At 43.5% G+C, this 19,401-nt stretch overlaps 7 protein-coding genes across 7 annotated transcripts; 2 read left to right on the top strand and 5 right to left on the bottom strand.

The window, feature by feature from the left end:
- Positions 1 to 115: 115 nt before the first annotated feature.
- SS1G_06958 (hypothetical protein) lies at positions 116 to 1,359 on the bottom strand (the record flags this gene model as incomplete). Its single annotated transcript, XM_001591462.1, has 3 exons — positions 116 to 253; positions 325 to 893; positions 951 to 1,359. 3 exons carry the CDS (start codon positions 1,357 to 1,359, stop codon positions 116 to 118), a joined length of 1,116 nt encoding a protein of 371 aa, XP_001591512.1.
- Positions 1,360 to 1,637: 278 nt separating this feature from the next.
- SS1G_06957 (predicted protein) lies at positions 1,638 to 2,235 on the top strand (the record flags this gene model as incomplete). Its single annotated transcript, XM_001591461.1, has 3 exons — positions 1,638 to 1,667; positions 1,731 to 1,825; positions 2,154 to 2,235. The coding sequence occupies 3 exons, from the start codon at positions 1,638 to 1,640 to the stop codon at positions 2,233 to 2,235; spliced, it is 207 nt and encodes a 68-aa protein (XP_001591511.1).
- A 584-nt stretch (positions 2,236 to 2,819) lies between these two features.
- On the bottom strand, positions 2,820 to 5,682 carry SS1G_06956 (hypothetical protein; the record flags this gene model as incomplete). The annotated part of the gene is made up of 5 exons (XM_001591460.1): positions 2,820 to 4,123; positions 4,470 to 4,926; positions 4,995 to 5,029; positions 5,264 to 5,321; positions 5,608 to 5,682. The coding sequence occupies 5 exons, from the start codon at positions 5,680 to 5,682 to the stop codon at positions 2,820 to 2,822; spliced, it is 1,929 nt and encodes a 642-aa protein (XP_001591510.1).
- Positions 5,683 to 6,084: 402 nt separating this feature from the next.
- Positions 6,085 to 7,797, top strand: SS1G_06955 (hypothetical protein; the record flags this gene model as incomplete). The annotated part of the gene is made up of 1 exon (XM_001591459.1): positions 6,085 to 7,797. The coding sequence occupies one exon, from the start codon at positions 6,085 to 6,087 to the stop codon at positions 7,795 to 7,797; it is 1,713 nt and encodes a 570-aa protein (XP_001591509.1).
- A 1,348-nt stretch (positions 7,798 to 9,145) lies between these two features.
- Positions 9,146 to 10,292, bottom strand: SS1G_06954 (hypothetical protein; the record flags this gene model as incomplete). Its single annotated transcript, XM_001591458.1, has 2 exons — positions 9,146 to 9,889; positions 10,062 to 10,292. 2 exons carry the CDS (start codon positions 10,290 to 10,292, stop codon positions 9,146 to 9,148), a joined length of 975 nt encoding a protein of 324 aa, XP_001591508.1.
- Positions 10,293 to 11,356: 1,064 nt separating this feature from the next.
- SS1G_06953 (hypothetical protein) lies at positions 11,357 to 14,029 on the bottom strand (the record flags this gene model as incomplete). Its single annotated transcript, XM_001591457.1, has 2 exons — positions 11,357 to 13,111; positions 13,208 to 14,029. The coding sequence occupies 2 exons, from the start codon at positions 14,027 to 14,029 to the stop codon at positions 11,357 to 11,359; spliced, it is 2,577 nt and encodes an 858-aa protein (XP_001591507.1).
- A 3,110-nt stretch (positions 14,030 to 17,139) lies between these two features.
- Positions 17,140 to 17,552, bottom strand: SS1G_06952 (predicted protein; the record flags this gene model as incomplete). Its single annotated transcript, XM_001591456.1, has 2 exons — positions 17,140 to 17,190; positions 17,496 to 17,552. The coding sequence occupies 2 exons, from the start codon at positions 17,550 to 17,552 to the stop codon at positions 17,140 to 17,142; spliced, it is 108 nt and encodes a 35-aa protein (XP_001591506.1).
- Positions 17,553 to 19,401: the final 1,849 nt, after the last annotated feature.

The following is a 19,401-nucleotide window of genomic DNA, read 5'->3' as shown; positions in this document are numbered from 1 at the left end:
GGTAGAACCACCATCGCATCAATATCAGCCTTGCGGCAAGTCAAATCTGGATAGACCTGAGACAAAGCTTGCCTGCCAGAAAAAAAAATTGATGTGCTCAAACTGAGCCAGCGATTCATTCTTGAGCATTGCCCTGACTGCGGCGTTGCTTCTCGGCCTCAAGGTTCTCATAGAGAAGGTAGAGAGCAGAGTCATTAGCCTTAGCAGTGCCCATAATGGTGAACATGCGCTCTCCAGTCTCATCGTGAGGAGACTAAGTTACATGTTAGCACAGGTACCTTAGGAGATGGAGTTGTGAACCCTTCTGGGATAGGAAATCCTTACCTTAGCGATGGAGATGCGAGCTCCAGAAGTCTTTCTAATCTCACTGATCTTGGAGCCAGCCCGACCAATGATACATCCAACCATGTCAGATGGAATGCTGATGTTTTGGGTTTGAAGTTCTTCTCCATTCTCATCGTGGGTAGGTGGTCCACGTTGAGCAGCATCTGAGTCGGAGCGGCGGTTATATGATCGTGGAGCACCCTCACTGAAGTCGGCTCCATTTCCAGTGCGCATAACACGTGAGCTGCCATATTCGCGACCAGTTCCTCCGAGATTGCCTTGAGACATACCACCCGAGCCACCAGTTTGAGTGCGAACAACAGGGTTATACAAAACAGTACCGGTGCCTCTTGCCCAGTCATCTACCAAGCACTTGCAGATTTCCCAGACGGCTTTTTGAATCCCTTCGGGATTACCCTGAACTTCTACAATACGTTCGGTAGATTGTGGAAGCATCTCTTTTTGTGCGACCATGCGAACGCCAGAAACATCCTGGATATGCTTGATCTTAAGTCCCTGTCGGCCGATGATGGTGCCCATCTGGTTGTGGGATATCAACAACTTGATCGCTAGGCAGCAAGGTTAGATAAAGAGTTGATATGACAAATATGATTTTTTCAACTTACGATGAGTGCCATTGTTGGATACAACTCCACCCATTCCCATTTGTGGTGCGCCCTCCAACAAAGCTTTCGCAACGATGGAGTAAGCTCTTGAAATGGAATCGCATCCACCTGAGATGGTCAAGACACGATCATGAACACCTTGGACAACCTTGCTGACACCGGCTTTCACACCAGTTTCGTCACGAAGGTCGGCGACATTCTTGCCACCTTTGCCGATGATGACACCAGCTTCCTTTGAAGAAACAATAGCTCTCAACGTGAGTTGAGACTCTGCATATTCTTCATCGGTTTTTGGGAGCGGTTCGCCATCGGGGCCGAGGCGAGCCTCATCGTTGACTTGTAAGCGATCCATGGAATCAGCAAGCTCATCACCATTAGGAGCATTGTCGCGATTATCTTGAGAAGACATTTTGTATTTGTTTCGGGTTCAATTTCTGAAATACGGAAACTTGAAGGAGGTAACGTTGAGTAGAATAGATCTGGTTGATGAAAGTTAGAATTTTGGGTTTGTAGTTGTAAGATTGAAGGGTTCACAATCCGAAGACAATGACATATGCTACTGTCCGAAGGCGATAGTGAATGCGCCGGTGGAATGCAATGCAAATTCGAACATCGCAACTTTGGGAAGAGAACAGGATTTAATTTATGAGCATACCTTGATTGTGAATATCAAGAAAGAGACAAGTTATGAGAGTGAGCTTTGTGGGAATAGTCGAGGTGTGTTATCGCAAAGATAAAGGAGAATGAAGGGTTGACCGGAGTGATTCGACGAGGGGAAAGGATTTAGATGGTGGGTTGTGTTTAAAGGATGAGTTGGGAGTTGAGGAGTGGGAAGGAAAGAAGAGGGGGAGAAGGAAGAAGAGGAGGAGGGAGGAGTAAATTGATGATATTCTCTTTATCGAAGGATCTTTTGTTTGAAGGAGAGGAAATGGCCAAGGTGGAAAGTGCTTTTTTTTGACGCTAATTATTGGAGGGCGGGGTTCTACCGTGTCTCTAGTAGTGGGGGAGGGGTAGGATCATCAAAACTTCAACAAATAAAGCTTGTTGCTTGTAGTATTTTATACTTTATTATATATTATCTTCTATACACAATGAGTATAATATACATCAAAATATCTCTATTAATCTTGGAAAATAAATATTTCAGATTCATTATATATCAAAAGATCTCTAATAGGACAGAGCTGACAATGTATCATTCAGGTCAACGGTTCCTGGTACATACTACACCCCAAGTTCTCAAACCAAGGCAAAAACTTTTGAAGTAAGACTCGATGGGATGTGATAGCTCTGTCTACATAAAGGGCTGCTTCATACGAATGCCGCTGCTGACATACAAAGGACTTGCACGTATGTCTACATGACTACTATGGTAAAATAGAAATCAAAGAGAGTAGGTTTGATGAGGATGAGAAAATTGAGTTAGGAACTTCGCAAATTCTATATTAATTGGCTCTCATGGCCATCACCGCCTGATTCACGATGCCGATCCATATCGCTTCGGTGACATTCATTATATCTGGGGCATGCAAATCCGGAAGAATTTCCTACAAAATTTGGTGGGTAACCATCCTTTGAATCGTGCTACTCGAGAACCCTGGACAAAGTGGAGGCTTCTTACATGTTCGCGTATAGCTGCATTGCCAGCTTGCAGTAGTGTTCTGCCATCCGACGTTCAAAAGAGGTCAGGCTCGCAGCTGCTTTGAGAAGATCACTTCATTCGCCCCTTTCTATCACATTTTGTACATGGCTTGTAACAAGTGATCATGACAATGCCGAGTCGTGATTCGTGGATTGATAGATTTGCCTTTACTAAAGGTCTGAATAACGAAGTGTGGTATTGGATGGACAAATGAGATAGGAATCACACTATTCTTCTGTATGCTCATTCAACTTCTTCTCCTCCATTCGTTTCAATATTCCAAGCTTGAAGGCTTCTTCGGTATTGAGTAGAGAAGATTTTGGTAATGGGAGTTGAAAGTCACCATCATCTTCACCAAACAGAAATGCCGCCTTTTCGCGACCTCCAGAAGTGGGCCGCTTTCCAGATCTCAAAAATGGAGAAGAGGACTTTGGAGACGATGGTTTGTTAGTAGTAATAGATGCTTGATCAGGTTCCAACATCCAAGAGAAGGATGATTGAGCAATGCTGGACCTGGTCGGAATTGGTGCTTCGGGCCGCTCAGATATCGCTGATCTCATACCATCCCTTTCCGTATTTGGCTGAATGATTACAAGCGGTTCAGAGGAGGAAGGGCCCCTTACGTCCGTTGAAGTTTGGCTGATGTCAGGTATTGATACAGAGGGGGTGTCTAGGTCATCTGCATTCTCTATCAGAACCGTTCCCAAGTCCGAAGTTATGCTAGATGGCTCTGGTGGAGTTGTCTGTACATGATCTGGAATTGGTGGCAATAGCACTTTCGGTATATCTGCTTCTTGTGTAGCAGGTTCACTTCCGTTATCGATATTTGGTGACGTGATTGGAAGTGGCATGGTAGAGTCTTCCAAGTATACTCTCACAAAATCAACTTTCGCGATGGCTATGTCTATCGCCTCGATGTACTTCTCCCGGTCAGTTTCTTGTGACACAGAAATAGATCTCAGATCTTTCATTGCGTGATCTAGCATGACTGCCAATTGCCTATTTCTTTCATTCATTGTTGCCATGATAGCAGTTGAGGCAGGCAGCACACGCCCGTCGTCAAGGGACCACCGTGAAGCACCAGTGGCCCTTCTAGAGGAGTTAATGCTTCGTGGAGTTTGTAGTCCTTGCATATTTTTCTTGACCTCTTCCATTGCATCGCGTACAGCTTGATTGATGCCGAGGCGCTCTCCCCTATTATACACCCCTTTTGCGGCGCCCGCAGCCCCATGGATTAACGCCTCAACACCCCCTTGTTGCTGTAAGAACCGAGTAGGAGTAGTTAATGACGATCTATTTCGCATGAGTATCTGTCTAGGGCTGAGACTTCCTTCAAGAGGAGTGTCAGGTGGCGTTGACGATTTATCTCGCCGTGGGGATCTACCACTATATTTATGGATTACCTTAGAGCCTCCAGTAGCGTTGAAATTATCTCGCAGGAAAATTGCATCATCGACCAATGTTTGAGGACTTGGCGGGCAATCATATTTGAGTAATAGCATGAGGGCCAGTGAGTAATTCGACTCCAATACTAGTTTATCAGATTAGCCGTGTGTATCAATAACTGAAGCTAAGTCGCCTACGTTGCCAACGGATCCGAAGTAGCATCGCTACACAGATGAGATCTACAAGATCTAGTTCTGGATCTTCCGCAAAGAGAATATCCCATACTGCTAACAGATCATCAAAAGGAAACTCTCTTCCAAAAAGTAACCTAATCCAACGTCTACATGAATCGTCAAGAGGTGAACAATAAAAGAGCCTAACGAGTGTTTTTGCTTACATCAAAAATATCTGTGGTAATATTTCGATATCTGTAAGATGCTTGGCCAGTTGCGGATCCAGACGAGCCAGGTACACTTCATGGATTCGCTTACTCCTTTCAACGATAGGGGAAGCGCCGTTTTGAGGTGTTCCAATACCATTTTGAGGAGTCTTTTGACCGGGATCGCCGAGTTCGTAGAACGATTTAGCCGATCTCATCACTAGGGATAAGAGAGTGAAGGCATCATGCTCGATGAATCTACGATCCAGGCACTGCTTCATAATTGAGTCTGATGAACTTGTTTCAGATTCGGTTGTGTCACCACCATTAATGTCTCCAGGATCAATAGAATCTCGCTCAACTACCCATAGGATAGGAGCCAGTATCTCATGCATGCCCTGGCGATAACCTACATCCTGATTGATTTTGCAAAAAACAAACAACACATCTAACATAAACCGTTGTATGTCGGCTTGACGAAAGTATGGTTCTTCTGGCATACATCTTTCGATATCCTGAAATATTTCGGCACGAATCTCTTCATCTTTTCGAAGGGTATTCCATGGCGACTTGAAGTCTCTCAGCATACTTGGACAAGATTTACAAACTAATCGAGTGCGAGAGTAAAAGAACTCACGTGCTCATCATCATCCAAAGGATCTAATGAAGATCCTAGATCATTTGGGTGTTCAATAAATCTCAAAAAATGTTCTCTTAAAGAGGTATAAGCGCTTCGTGAATCCTCAAGCCCGCGTGTCCAAGTTGTGATCTCGGTACTTTGAAACAACAAGAACGTCTATAGAAATGTTACTCAAAAGGAGACAGAAAATGAAACTAAGACCTTACCTTCCAACAGACAGACCGCAACCCGCCTCTGCACGGGTTATCTACTCCCTCGATTCTCACTGATTTCTTGAGTTCGAAAAGGCTTGATGCGGACTTGATCGTCACCTGCCATCTTCTTCTTTTCTCACTCATTTATTAGAACAATATTGAGCAGAAAAACGATAATATTCCATAATCCCTTACCTGGAATCGTTCAACGACCTCATTACTACAAGCAGTGATGATTTCCGGAAAGGAAGGTTTGACAATGATGCTTTTTAAATCATGGATAGTGGGGGGGAGTGTTGGAGGGATGACCACTGACTTGATTCCGGAGTTCAGGCTGAGCCTTGTTTTTGTTCAACCTTCGGACTTAAAGCCATGTTTGTTTAGCGTCACTTTCACTCAATAAGTACCAATCAAACTCTCTCAAATGTCTCAGCCTTGCTGACAGCCTTGTTGTCAGCCTTCCTCATAAGATACAACCTAGGCAGGGGCATCTTGGACTCCATGCCCAATCATGATCTGCTAAGTGATTCCATTCACTCCAACACTTACTCTTCGCAAGTTGCTTTCATTTCCTGTTCAGAGAAGATATCTATGTGTTTATTTTAGGATGAAGCTCACATAAGAATAGTCTATAAATAGGTAGGTAAGTCCGTTATTTCGTGCAAGTGGTATTTGAATACAGAAGATATATAAATCAGAGACTGGTTATCTTGTTCTGGATCAACTGTCTCAAGCACCGCCAAATCAATTCTACCTCGATACTATTATCTATCGAGCACCGATACACAACTCTTGGAAAGATAAATCCAAGTGACTTGCGAAGTACCGATACTTACGAATTCGATGGAGTCATAGCAAGTCAAAGTTTACCAGAAATTGCCTTTTCCACAGCCATGTCGTCCGATCTTCTCGCCGAATTTGATACATTCTATAAATCATCTCAAGATACTCAACCACAAGCTAGCAAGAGTTTCTCATTTTTCGATGGTATAACCTCTAGTAATCAATTAGGACAGGCACAGTCAAAACAGCAGCCAGCGGATACTGCGAAGCAAAATGATGATATATGGGGGGATATGAACAGCTTCACGGGTCCAACGACTCCAGCACAAGGTGTAACTCCCCAAGAAGATCTATGGGGCTCTTTTGGCATCACAGCTACACCCCCAAGGCCAACCGTCAATGTAGCAAAGCCGAATTACCAGGGAGGAAACATATTTAAAAGTGATACTGTTCAGCCAAACCCTGGGATAGTGCGCAGGTCCACCCTTGACCTTATCAACAATAATGTTCATGATATGCCAGAGTCTCTAGCTGCGTCGAATAACCATATGAGCTATTCAAACTCCCGACCAACGCTACCACCAACTAAGGGTTCGTCGGGCGGAGAAATTCTGTTTGACGCGGAGCAAGAAGTGGATGAAGATGATGAATTCGGGGATTTTGAAAGTGTTACTCCTTCTGCGTCCCAAACCCGGCCTCCACGACCCCTCGACGACTTTTTCAATTCAATGACCATCAATACAGAGCCGTTGAAGAAGTCCCCTGATGTCATGACGAAGTCGCCGAACCTCGGTACTCCACTACCATACCCACAAGCACCCAAATCACCATCATTCCAACAAAGAAATCCATTTCCCAAGGTAGCTCTTGCTACCCAGCAAGTCAAACAAATAGCCAAAACCAAGATTGGAGATAAACCTAAATCTGCTTCTCCTTTGACAGCTTGGCCATCCTATGACGAGAAAGCTCCAAAAGCAGCACCTTTTGTTGACTCACCTGCCATACCTTCCACTGTCCAAGACATAGATGATGACTGGGGTGACTTTTCAGACCTTCCAGCTGAATCACCGGCAGTAACTAGCACAAAGCCTAACTCCGGAATAGTAGCTCATGCTTGGGACTGGGACGCCGTCGATAAAGTCACGGATCCCACCCCAGCGGAGCCTGATCTTCCGCCTCCCACCAATATTCCACCCCCCTCAATCCTCTTGACCCTTTTCCCTCAGCTCTTCGATCTCCCCCAATCCTCTCTCTTCAAAGCCGTAGCCAACCAGCCCTTCTCTCTGAAAAATCGCATCATATCCGACCCTTCCACCATCAGTTTTCTCCGGGCCTATCTTCTTATAGCCACCGTCGCAGCGCATATTCTCGCGGGACGCAAATTTCGCTGGAAGCGCGATATTCATCTCTCACAGGGTATGAGTATTGGCCCTGCGGGAGGTAAAGGTGGCATGAAACTAACGGGCGTCGACAAAGCGGAAATCGCTCGTGAAGATCGCGAGGCCGCCGAGACGATCCGTGTATGGAAAGAACAGCTAGGTCGACTTCGCTCAGCTGTAGCTGTAGCCAATACGAGTCTTAAAGATGTATCAAAACATCTGGCGATTCCGGAAATAGGGGATACAATGCATGTAAAGAATCAGGAAGGAGGATTGACGGCGCCAAAAGCGTGTGTGGTTTGTGGGCTGAAGAGAGAAGAAAGAGTGACTAAAGTAGATGTTAAAGTTGAGGATAGCTTTGGGGAATGGTGGATTGAACACTGGGGACATAGATTGTGTAGGAATTTTTGGCAGGAACATGAGGGAAAGTTGAAATTTAGATGACGAAAGATAGCTTTCATGTACAAGTGTCAAATCACCTCATATCGTTGGAAATGTACAGCAGTTCACACAAACACATTCGGATAGCAACGCCCAAAGAAATTCCAGAATTATACGAAGACAAAACACATATACAATTAACTTACCACTCTACACCATAAATACTAATATCATATATAGAACAACATGCACTCTAATCTCCCCTTCTTCTTCCTTCTTTTCCCCCTATCCGCACTCTCCAACCCTCTCCGCAACCATCTCAGCCTTCGCCTTACACTCAGCACAGCATTTACAAACCATCTCTATCTTGGAAGTAGATTTCATAAATGGAAGATTAGCTTTGACGGCCCAGCAGCTGGCTGCGAGGTGTGCGTGCAGGCGTATTAGAAGGAGATTTGCTGGTATTTTTTTTTTAGAGTGGTTGGGGTATGGATTGAGGTTTGGGTTTAGGTTTAGAGGGTGAATGGGTGGGTGGATGGGGAATTGATTTTGATGGGTAATTAAGGGAAGTTATGGTTTATTCCTTGGGTTAGTTGGTATATCGTATTCTTTTATTGTAATCTTGGGAAATTTAGAGAGAGGGATGGGATATGGGTGTAGAGAGGAGGGGGAAGGAAGAAACAAGAAGAGTGAAGGGAGAAGAGATACACAAAAACCCAACTGATTGTTCTTAGATTTATTTACAAACGATATTTGGGGTAGGTAGATAGAGTATCATGTTATATTGTGTTATGTGAATTGAATATCTATATCTAAATCTAAATATGACTTACGATACAATACATAAATAAGATCATATAGGATCAAACATTATATCACAGCACACATTTGGATGGGAGGTTATCGATGAATGAAAATTCTCTGTTGGATGGGAATTATTTGCTGATGTATCTCCTTTTATTCATCTACACAGCCTCTGACGGGGGTCCAGGGATAGATTCTCTACTAGTAAGCGGGATGTGCATCACCTCACCTCACCTTACTCTCCTCTATCTCTTTTAGAAGAGGGGAAAAAAGAACATGCAGATAACCTTAGGTGAGTTGGTTTTCTTTCTAGATGTGTAGCAAGTAGACTGTTGGGTGATCCTAAAGTCAGTTTATTCGGAAACCCGTCACCTGGAGCTTCTTCATTCGCTGGTCTGATATTGTCGACTATTCAGTAGATAAAATTTTGTTAATTGGAGAATTTGATTGTGTGTTTTTATATTAGTACTAGAAGACTTTATTAGGATTATAATTGTGAATTTGACTAGAGGTATACGTCTATTGCTCCATATGGAAATATGGGGCGAGGTTGAATAGTAAGTGTTGAGTTTGGATTTACTACTTTTGGTTGTAGTATTTGGCATCTCTATGTCTCCGCTACAGGTTGAGCTTCTTCTATATTAGTATCGGCAGTTCCACCCATAGCCTTCCCCCCTCTTCCCTGTCCTCTTCCACCTCTTCCACCTCCTCTTTCCCCACCACCTCTTCCTCCCTTCCCCATCGGCGCCTTTCTGTTCTTTAGACTTTCATCCAACTCCTTCACCTTCACTCCATCCTCCCAAAGCACACCACCCTCTTTTCTTCCCTCAACCCTCTTCCAAAACCTCGTTCCTACAACTCCATCCGCATTCCCTTCAGACAGCACAACCCCATTATCACTAACCCACCATTTCACATCCGGTTCCTCTTCCAAACACTTTTTAACATCCACATAAATCAGTACCTCCGCATCTCCCCTCATTCCGCTTATAACGCCTCCTTCTTCCGGTACTCCTGTTCCAAAATGCACATGATTCCTGCCCATCTTCTTTAATCCTCCACTTTTTACAATTTCCTCGTAAAATGCAAAATAAGTACCATGAACACAAGTTTCTGGCACATTACCCTTCTCGATAGTAATAGGAACCAACAGGGTAGCTGAATCAATAGCAATAGAATGACCTTGATTAGCACGAATAACCCAATCCGATGGGTTCTCCGAGGATGGAGAAGGAGGTGTTGGAAGTGCGGGATTGGCCTTCATAGAAAAACGTTGTTTGGCATTATCGTGGACGGCGGTGCGGATATCGGCGAATGTAGGTTTAAGAGATTTGAGGCGAGGCCATTGCATCTAGTATGTATATGAGTTTGATTCTTCTTATTTGTAACACCTCATGACCATGGAAAGAGCATGAGAATAGCCACGTGATTCTCATCAGTTCCAGTTCCAGTTCCATCTCCTTCCTCTCTTACACAGGTTACCCCCATCCTTCCATCAAATACAAAGCAAAAAGAAAACTCACCACCAAATCCAATCTAGCATACCCTTCTTCATCTAACTTCAAACCCTCATCCTCGGCCGCATGTCTCAACAACTTAGAAAGCGCCTTACTAATAACCACTTCTCTACTCTGTCCACCACCACCCTTTCCACCTCTGCCACCCTTTCCTCCTCTCCCACTCTTCTTAACCAAATCCGCCCCATCAATATCTTCCGCCAAAGCAACCACGTCCGTTGCGCTCACATCTGCCATATTTGTACTCCTGCGCGAATCTTGCGAGCAAGAACACGAGGCTGAACCGTGTAACTTAAAAGTTTGTGAATGGAGACGACGTATCTTAGATGCGTGTCCGTAATATCTCGGTATCTCAAAACGAATTTCGGGTATTTTGTTGCGGAGGAAATGTCTGTACATTTAAGTAGCTAGCTAGTTGATGAGTTTGATCATGCACGCATGCATTATGGCGGGGTATAAAGAATTGGTGAAGAGGTTGTAGTGGTGGGGTACATATTTAGTCCGCTTATAAGATCTAGAAGGAATTTCTAAAGGAGGCAATAGTAAGGGAAGAGTTATCGATGAGGAGAGGTGAGACGTGATCAGTATGTATAATACGAAATCCCAAGGAAGATTTGATATTTTTGGCGTGAATAATGTCGTCAGGCAAGAGTTGACTTGATCTTCTCGAGGTGGTTGTTCGTAGGAACTCAAGTTGCATTACAGTGTATTCATAATCTTCAAATTCAATCTATAATACTACACCACAGAAAAGGCGCGGTATGATATTATTAAAAAGATCATTTGGTAAAAATCTTCTCTACAATGTTTATTGCTAGTAAATAATAATATAATACATTCATAAGTAGAAAGTCTGTCACCTCTCCAATATTGTTATGCTCAATCCAGACTCCTCCCAATTCACCTTGGGCCCATCTCCTATATGCCAAAGCGGAATCCCAAGTGAATAGCCATATCCAGCAACGATTCAGGTGATTTTACAATCACAAGAGCAAGCAACCCAAAACCCCAGCCTAGGCTAAACCGCAAGTCGAAGCTAAGCAGTAGTATGTACCTAAAGAGCATGCCCTAATCCCTTTCACTAATATGTAACCTCGCTGATATGTAATCCACAAACCCCTCTAATCGTGCCATCGTATGTACCCAGGGTATCTTGAAAATGTTTCTCTCTCCCTATGGTTATAAAATCAAAAATAATATAAAGGAATACCCTCCTGATAAACCCGTGCGCAAAAAGCGCTGAAAGAAACCTGTGCCGAACTCCAAATTTTTCTTTGTACAAATGAAATCATAAATGAAATTTACTGGTAAGAACCAGATTGCGAAGGGCCTAATGGATCCTTACTTCTCATAAGGCTGCCGGCTCTGCTTCTGCCGCCCAATCCTAAGGGGCCAGATACTTTTCTCTGCCCGCGCTCCTCGGCCAATCTTCCCGAAAGGCTTGTAGTATCCCTATCGGGAGTTCGCTCTAGGTATCTGCGACCACCACCACTGCCGCTTAGACTTGAGTTTACGAGAATCTCTCTCTCCGGTGTTCGTTCATAATATCTTCTGCCGGTGTTGATTTGTGTGAGCGGAGAGGGCTGTGGCGCCCTGTTGGGACTGAGGGATGTCGTATATGACCTTCTGAGTGCTAGTGACGATGTGGCTGTGCCGGATCTCATATCGTCTTCGGGGAAGTGAGAACGTTGCATTTCCTCCCGCGGAATTTCTCCCCTGCGTCCGACGTCCGTTTTAGCTCTTGAGGGTGCCCGAAATCGAGCCTCCACTGTTTCTTGGGGATCTTCGGTCTCAGCGCGTCGACTGCGAAGTAACAGAGATGTACGACGTCCTGCTGCCAAGCTTTGCGCTGGTGCCGTGTTCTCAGGTGGTGGATATCTCAAAGTCGGCAATGCGTTTGTTCCTAGAAGGGTGCTCCTTCGGGCCTCGAGACGGCTGTATGATCTTGGGCTCGCCTTCAACTTTGCTATATCAATAGAAGGCGGCTGCCTTGGGCTAACAGGCTCTACAGTTTGTCGAAGTTCGACATCCTGACCACGAACATTCTGTCGAAGCTGTGTCAGAGTAGCATCGTGATCATTTGATCTTCGTTCCGACAATGAAAGACAAAGTTCCGTTAAACTGCGACATAAACTGTCTGCTTTTCGGCGGACTTGTCGATCAGAGAAATTGGAATGTGCTCCGCCAATGGATGATTGGGAACTTGATATCGGCCCGGGTTGACCGGAGGTTCCCATCATCGCAGAGATTGCCAAGGCGTCATTTGCTGTAGCCTCCAAAGATTTGTATATTTCGGGGTCCAATAGAGGCTTCGAATTTAATAATGCGGATCGCAAGAGAGGATGGTTTTCCACCTTGGACACATCTACGGAAGGAGCTTCAGTTGGCGATATGCTATTACCACGTCCACGTTTTGGAGATGTTGACATGGTAGTTTCAGTTGTGGCAGCGGTGGGAGGTCGCTCGTGGGTGGCTCGAGAGACAGCTGCACCAGATGTTGTCGGCAATTTGCCCGTCAATTCCAATCTATGTATACGCGATTTCAGATCATCTAGCTCGTCCCAAACAGTTGAAGGCGCAGTGGTGGACACGGTCGATGCAGTGCCTTCTGTTGCACGCTGTGTTTCATGTTGTTCGCCGATCTCCATCGGTTGCGCCACAAGTGGAGAAGAATGATAAGTAGTAGTTCGGGGAATGGAGTACGAAGTAGACAAGCTGGACTGTCGGTAGGCAGTAATTGTTCGGTCCTGTATAGACGGTCGTCGCCCTAGGTATGACTGTGATTCGTAGTCGCCTTCCCGGTTATTCGTTCGTGGAGTTGTAGGGTTTGACAGGGATGCGGTTGCATACGATCGCTTCCTTTGCTCGCTCGGAATAGAGGTTGTTGAAGTAGCAGGTCCTGTCCTTGCAGATGGGTTATCTCCCAATACCTGTGGTAGACCTTCTGCTTCTTCCGCGTAACGAGCTGTTGGCTTTGTTTCTTGATCGGCTTCCCGACGAAAATACGCAGATCGGAAGTTAGGAGCAGGGAGAGATTGGCGCATAGCAATGCGGGACTATCGAGACGAGTTAGATATTTAAGCCATTTTTGGAAAATATCCCGATGCAAGGTACAACTGCAAACATGGGGAAAGAAGATAAAAATGTATTACCTTTCTAGAATCTAATCTATTGAAGACTGGATTCTTCTGCCTATTCATATCATCTTCCTCTTGCGCAACCTGCAAGAACAAGTCGGCTTCATCAGAATTTCGTTCATCCTGTAATTCTCTCCGAGGGTTCCGTCCCTCTAGACTCCTCAATGCAGATTCCCTCTCTGCCAGGTCGTGTTCCATTTTATTATTGTTGTTGAAGCCCCTCGCCGGTAAGAGGACCGGTCGCGATGGTGTATTCTCCAAGGATGATTGTGGTGCATATGATGTCGAAGAAGGAGGAGGAGATTGATCCAAGTGAGATTGGTCCGCAATCCAATTCGTTGTTTGTGAGACGTACGATGCTCCTGGAGATAACATGGTCGAAGTTGATTCTTTTGAGACTTCGGCCGCTATTCCATTCTTGCCATTGGGATAAGCAGGCACTTTCCTTGCATTTTTTTCCGATGCGACGATGTGTGATGCTGTTTCGTGTTGAGGTTTCGTGGAAGTATTGGTCGTGACGGAAGCTCTGTTGGGTGTAGGCGTGGGATAAGATAATGTTCGACGCGACGATGCTGATTTAGGTGACCCTGATCTAGCCGGACCCCCAGTGAATGAATTTAATATCCTCGTACGAAATGGCTCCTTCTTAATTGGATTTGTCGGATTAAAGGGGGTCGCAACGGTAGAGTGATTCCCGGTGAATTTCAAATCAAAACTGGAGGATTTAAGTTTTAGATTATTATTATGATTATTATTTTTCTCGGCATTCACATTGGAATTGACGGCCATGGAAGGGTTTGCAGCAGTTGCAGCATTTGCAGCATTTGCAGTCGCCATATTTGAGTCAGCTGATTGTGATAATGTTGAATGAGGATGATGTGCTGCTTCTTCTCCGGTGGTTGGGATTTGTGTAATTATATCGGGCGCATAACGTATTCTGGGTAATTTGGAGGAATTATGATCAACTCGATGAGAGTGAAACGATAAGGGTCTTGGTCTTGGTTTTGATCTTGTGCTGGGAGACTGAGGGATTTGTGACATCTTGAATAAAAATAGTCTAACATGTCAAGTCAAAGCGAAGATTTGATTGTATGTCAAAATGTAAAAAAAGGAATAAAAAAATTGGATGTGAATATGAAAGTGTAGGTAAGGAGTGGCTATGTATGGATGTGAAGAGAAAAGAAAAAGGTTAGATAGAATGGTGTGAGGAAGGTCAGGTTCCGTCATCAAGCAAGCATGCAGCTAGCTACTGCATAACCGCAGGCAAGATTTGATAGCAGATGGCCGTGCTCATAACAAAACAGAGCTATAGAATCGTATTAGATAGATGATAATTGGAGAATTGGAGATTAATCATGAAGAGTCTTTACGATATAGATACGAGAGTATGGCTATATACAATATGAACATCTGTCTAGACACTAAGCAGTTATAGTAGTATATATATTATACATATTATATACATCTATTTCTTTTATAAAGAATGAAAAGAATGAAGAAAAGGAGGTTCGGTTGTATTCTTTCTCATTTCAATATTTATTATATTAATTAGTCTACTTGAGTACTTCCCGCTTCCCTCCATACACTTACTTATCTACAACTTTTTGCTTTCTTCTTCTTCCTTTTCTTTTCTTTTTATCAATAGTTTATCTTCCTCACAAGGTTCATGTCACTTTTATCGAAATGGAAGGGTTTCTTGGTGGTGCAGCATTCGCATAAATGGCCCTGTCAAAAATGCAATAAACCGTAATTTCCATCTTAGCACTCGCTCGCGTGAGCATTAGGGCTTCCGAAACTTTCCTAAAGTTCGTGGTGGGCTTTTGCGCAAAATCTATTTTTCTTCATGGATTAATAATAAGTGCTAGGTAAGACTGACTTACTACGTATTCAAAGTCTAGGTATTCCTTGGAAATTAAATAGTTATTCAGTCTTGTATTACTGTTTGTATGGATGAATGAATAGATGGATGTAGATATGTATGTATAGATGTATAGATGTATAGATGTATAGATGTATAGATGTATAGATGTATAGATGTATAGATGTATAGATGTATATATGAATATATGAATATATGAATACGCATACGTACTATGCTTATCTGGATTCATATCAAGATCAAGATCAAGATATGGAAATGTTATCGACCTGGACAACTTAAGGTGGAGCATAATAAATGGTCGATACCGGTCTCCATGCAGAATTTTGTATAATTAAAGCTTCCTACATATTCGATGCTTCCACTGGCTTTTGATTCGAAGAGTACCGAACCTCTCACACTCTCAAGTCTTGAAAATTGACCCTCTCTTCACACTGACGCATGCAATTAATCAATTACCCTCTCCACCATGACCTCTCACTGCATACATTGTCTGCTAAAAGCGAGGGACGTGCATAATGATTGATGTCCCTAGTGACTACGGAATATGTATGTCTTTGATGTGGTGATGATGAGGGGAAGCAAAGGGAACTTTTTCAATCACTGTACTCAGGCTTAGTTCGGGCCGTGACCACTGCCAGGCGGAGAAATACTTGGTGTCATCCAAATCCTGCATTCCATAGTCCACTTTTAAAAATAGCTTTGCTTTCATTTATTGCACACCTTTCGATCAATGTGACATATAATCCATACATACCTACCTAGGTATAGTACAGATAGATGTGTAGAGCCCGATTCCAACTTTCTACTCGAAGCTGTGCTTTGACAAGGCTTCCGCCTTGGTGCGTGCCATGGAGAAAGTTTGTTAGCATCGTGCAGCCTGCCTGAACTGCAAGTCAAATCTCTTGGATCGCTGCATGGCTGATATTGAGTCTCAAGTGGTCAATGATTGACTGCCGAAGCGGGAAGGAAAAATCCCTTCATCGGCTTGTAAATATCCATTATCGTTGTATGTAACTTTTTCTTCCCACATAGCTAAGACTTCCAAAGCACACAGCGCAGCTTCTTAGCCAGACACTAAAAGTGGCCAGTTGAATGTGTAGAAGGCGGGAACGCGCTTCGAGGGTGTACTACAGTAATGTTTAGTCGATTGGATTGAAAGACCCACCTGTGGATACATGCCGATGCCTTACCTATGCCCTACGTCCAGCTGGTGTCAGTTTTTGTGTAGAAGAGATAAAGTCGCGATTGATCCAACTATCCAATGGACAAGCAACACTTCAATTATAAATGCTCATTAAAAAGCGTCGGGGAGGCATACTTGAGAATTTTTTGAAAGAAATTTATTTCAACGGTTTGTGAACTGTAATGATATAATGAGTATATGATAACACAATAACAAAATAAATACCAAGGTTAAAAGATTAATTCAACAAAAAAAGAGGAATAATGGTCATATTTCTAAGGTTTAAAATTATTCAAATTCGTAATAGCATCATCAAATTACAGGAAAACCAGGAATATATAGCTGAGAAATGTTTTACATTATTTTGCCCTTCAATCACTGTATTACACATACAGTCAGGGGCAAGGACCCATTGATGTCCCAGAACCATGAGGGCAGAATAATTATTGACCCAAAAGATGTCCTTGATGCGGAGGCGTAATTAGGTCTGGCCAAAAGTGTACGGGAAAATTGGCTAGGGAGATGAAATCTGGTCTCCTAAATGGAACGTTGTTAAGAGATCCAGCCAATTGTCTTGGTAAGTCTTCGAATTTGCATGTGAAAGCAATTGGCCCAAGACTCCCAACTCCCAACGGTCAACTAGGTAAATATTCGTCTCAACTCCGGCTTTATGGAATTATCACTGTTTGAAGCGATTTGAAGATTGACATGACCGTACTTGTGGATACAGGCAAGTAGATCGCGGCTGAGTTTCTGTCTCTGGAACAAAATCCTGCCAGACATTCCTCGATAAATTAAAATGTCAAATTTTTAAATTTTGCCATGTTAAAATGAAACACCGCGGTTTGCATACTTTTGTATATAAAGCACAAAACATGCTCCCTATCCACCTGGTCGCCTGCTAATAAAGCAACGGGTTTTTAGAGCTCGTCCCTGAACAGAATAAAATTCTCATTAGCATAACGGTGAATTCTCTCTTTAGTAGATCTATAATTATCTCGCGTTTGGATCCGAAATTAGTCCCTTCCCTTGAGAAGGCCTTCAAATGAACAAAGCTTCAATAGGTCAAGAAAAAGGATGAGACGAACTCGGGGCATGAAATTTGTACTTTTTCACATCCGTCTCATGATTCATGCTCGCTTGGACCATAGCTTGGGGATATCATAATGCAGATATACTCGCAGATCAGCCAGCTAAACAGCCAACCAAGATACTAGTCGATGATCCTGCTCACATACCTTCTCAAAGTTCTCATACACCATGTCGCCCTGTTTCTGAGCTGCTCCCTCGACCATCTCGTACGCGTAGTCTCGTAGTTTCGTGGTTTCGTACTGAATACCCGATATTCATCTCGTTACCAACCGTTTTAATGAGATCTCCCATGTGGGGGGGTTCCCAAATGCAGTGTCCTGGATCATGCTTCGTCCTGAGCTGAATTTGGGATAGCAGGTCGAGATTCAATTTCATCCCCCACACGTCGGTCGCCGTACAATGCTGGATAATGCTGGGCACTGACGGGCGACAAACTGGGCCAGGAAAATGATTCGGGAGCGAGAAGAGTTACGAGTATCTTGACTTTTTTGCTCTCCTTCATAGGGTTTCTTCTCTCTTGGGATGTTCAAATAAGTTTTGATGGAGGTCAAAGTCAGGAGGACGGGACGGGTGTACCTGAGGGTATTAAATCCCCCAGCCACACTGAGCCACACTGAGCCTCATTTATGATTTACTTTTTTTCTTTCCGTCTTTCGAATTCTCCTCCAACGCCAGACGAAAAAGGCGAAAAATTGCCTTGTAGAGTTGTGTTTGTCGAATGGTGGTGTACCGGTCGTGGTATGACCTTCAAAGTTGCCTCTTGGAGCATCAAAGCGAAGCACAATTTTGTCCCGTCCCTTGATAAATGTCGAAAACGCTTGAAAACCCTTGACAAGCTCCCAATCATTTCGAAATATGAGACAAGGGAAAAGGTTTCTTTCTCAGCATTTCATTGGTGGGGGCGTCGGATATTTTCCAATGTGACATTTTTTTCATAGTTTGTTTCATATATCTCCATGGATGTTTATGACCAATTAAAACCGGAGAGACAAGTTGCAGTAAATCTGTTTCGGCGACGCGTATCGAGGAAGGTATGAAGTATGAAGTATGAAGTGTAAAGTGCGAGGTGTGAAGTGTGAAGGCAATACAAGGCAATACAAGGCAATACAAGGCAATACAAATACTAATTTGTAAATGATAATCCATTTATGAATTTATAAATTTATGATTTGGCTGTGATTTGGATGTGATTTGGCCCATTTGCCTGAAGTCCTGGACAACAAAGCCATCCATGGAGCGGGTTCCAGGTTGTTGTATGCACCGATGTCAATTTTGTAGCTTTGAATTTGGATTGATTTTTCCTTTTAAGCCTCTTTACGGAATTACTCTCTGCCTCTTCCCCCCCCCCCCCCCAAGATCCCCAAAATCTTTTATCCAAGAGTCCTAATACTCACTCACCACTTTCTTCTCACAATTCCTTCCTACCTACCAATTCAATACACCCTTTTATCTTTCATTATCTATCTTCTTTAACTATCTATCTACTTTTTCATTTTATACCAAATTGATTTACTCCGTTTTCCTACCTTTCACTGTCTTTTTTACATGATGTATTTCATTATCTGACATCATCCTTCTCCGCTTCTTGAATTTCATATACTTATTTATCATTTCCTCCTTTGAATACCTACCATCCCATACGACCTACTCGATTTCTCTTTGCGACTGAAAAAGCCGTGGCCGTTCCTTTGCTCTCGACCTCGACTTACCTAGTACCTACCTACCTTGCCCGAAAATACACATAATCATCATATTGACTTTCGAGTGATTCCTTCGATACATAAGTGTACACATACATATATATACATACACTTATTACAGAGGTACCCCAGACGATATACCAGCCCTACTGGAAATACCCCACGGGAATCAAACATAACACCATCTGTTCCTCATCTTTGTGTGATCGGATAAATTTGTCTCGTATCTCATCCAAGGTTTTTAGCTATTATCTATCTATCTGTCTATCATACCCACGAGTGGTTTGTGTTGTGGAATTGTCGCGCGCAAGGGAAGTCTACTACAGATTCTCAACATAAACAGATTACCTAG

This window comes from Sclerotinia sclerotiorum, genomic scaffold, assembly GCF_000146945.2.
Source record: "Sclerotinia sclerotiorum 1980 UF-70 scaffold_9 genomic scaffold, whole genome shotgun sequence".
Taxonomy (NCBI): domain Eukaryota; kingdom Fungi; phylum Ascomycota; class Leotiomycetes; order Helotiales; family Sclerotiniaceae; genus Sclerotinia; species Sclerotinia sclerotiorum.
The sequence above is the reverse complement of the archived record's forward strand: the minus strand, read 5'-3'. Positions and strand labels throughout refer to the sequence as shown.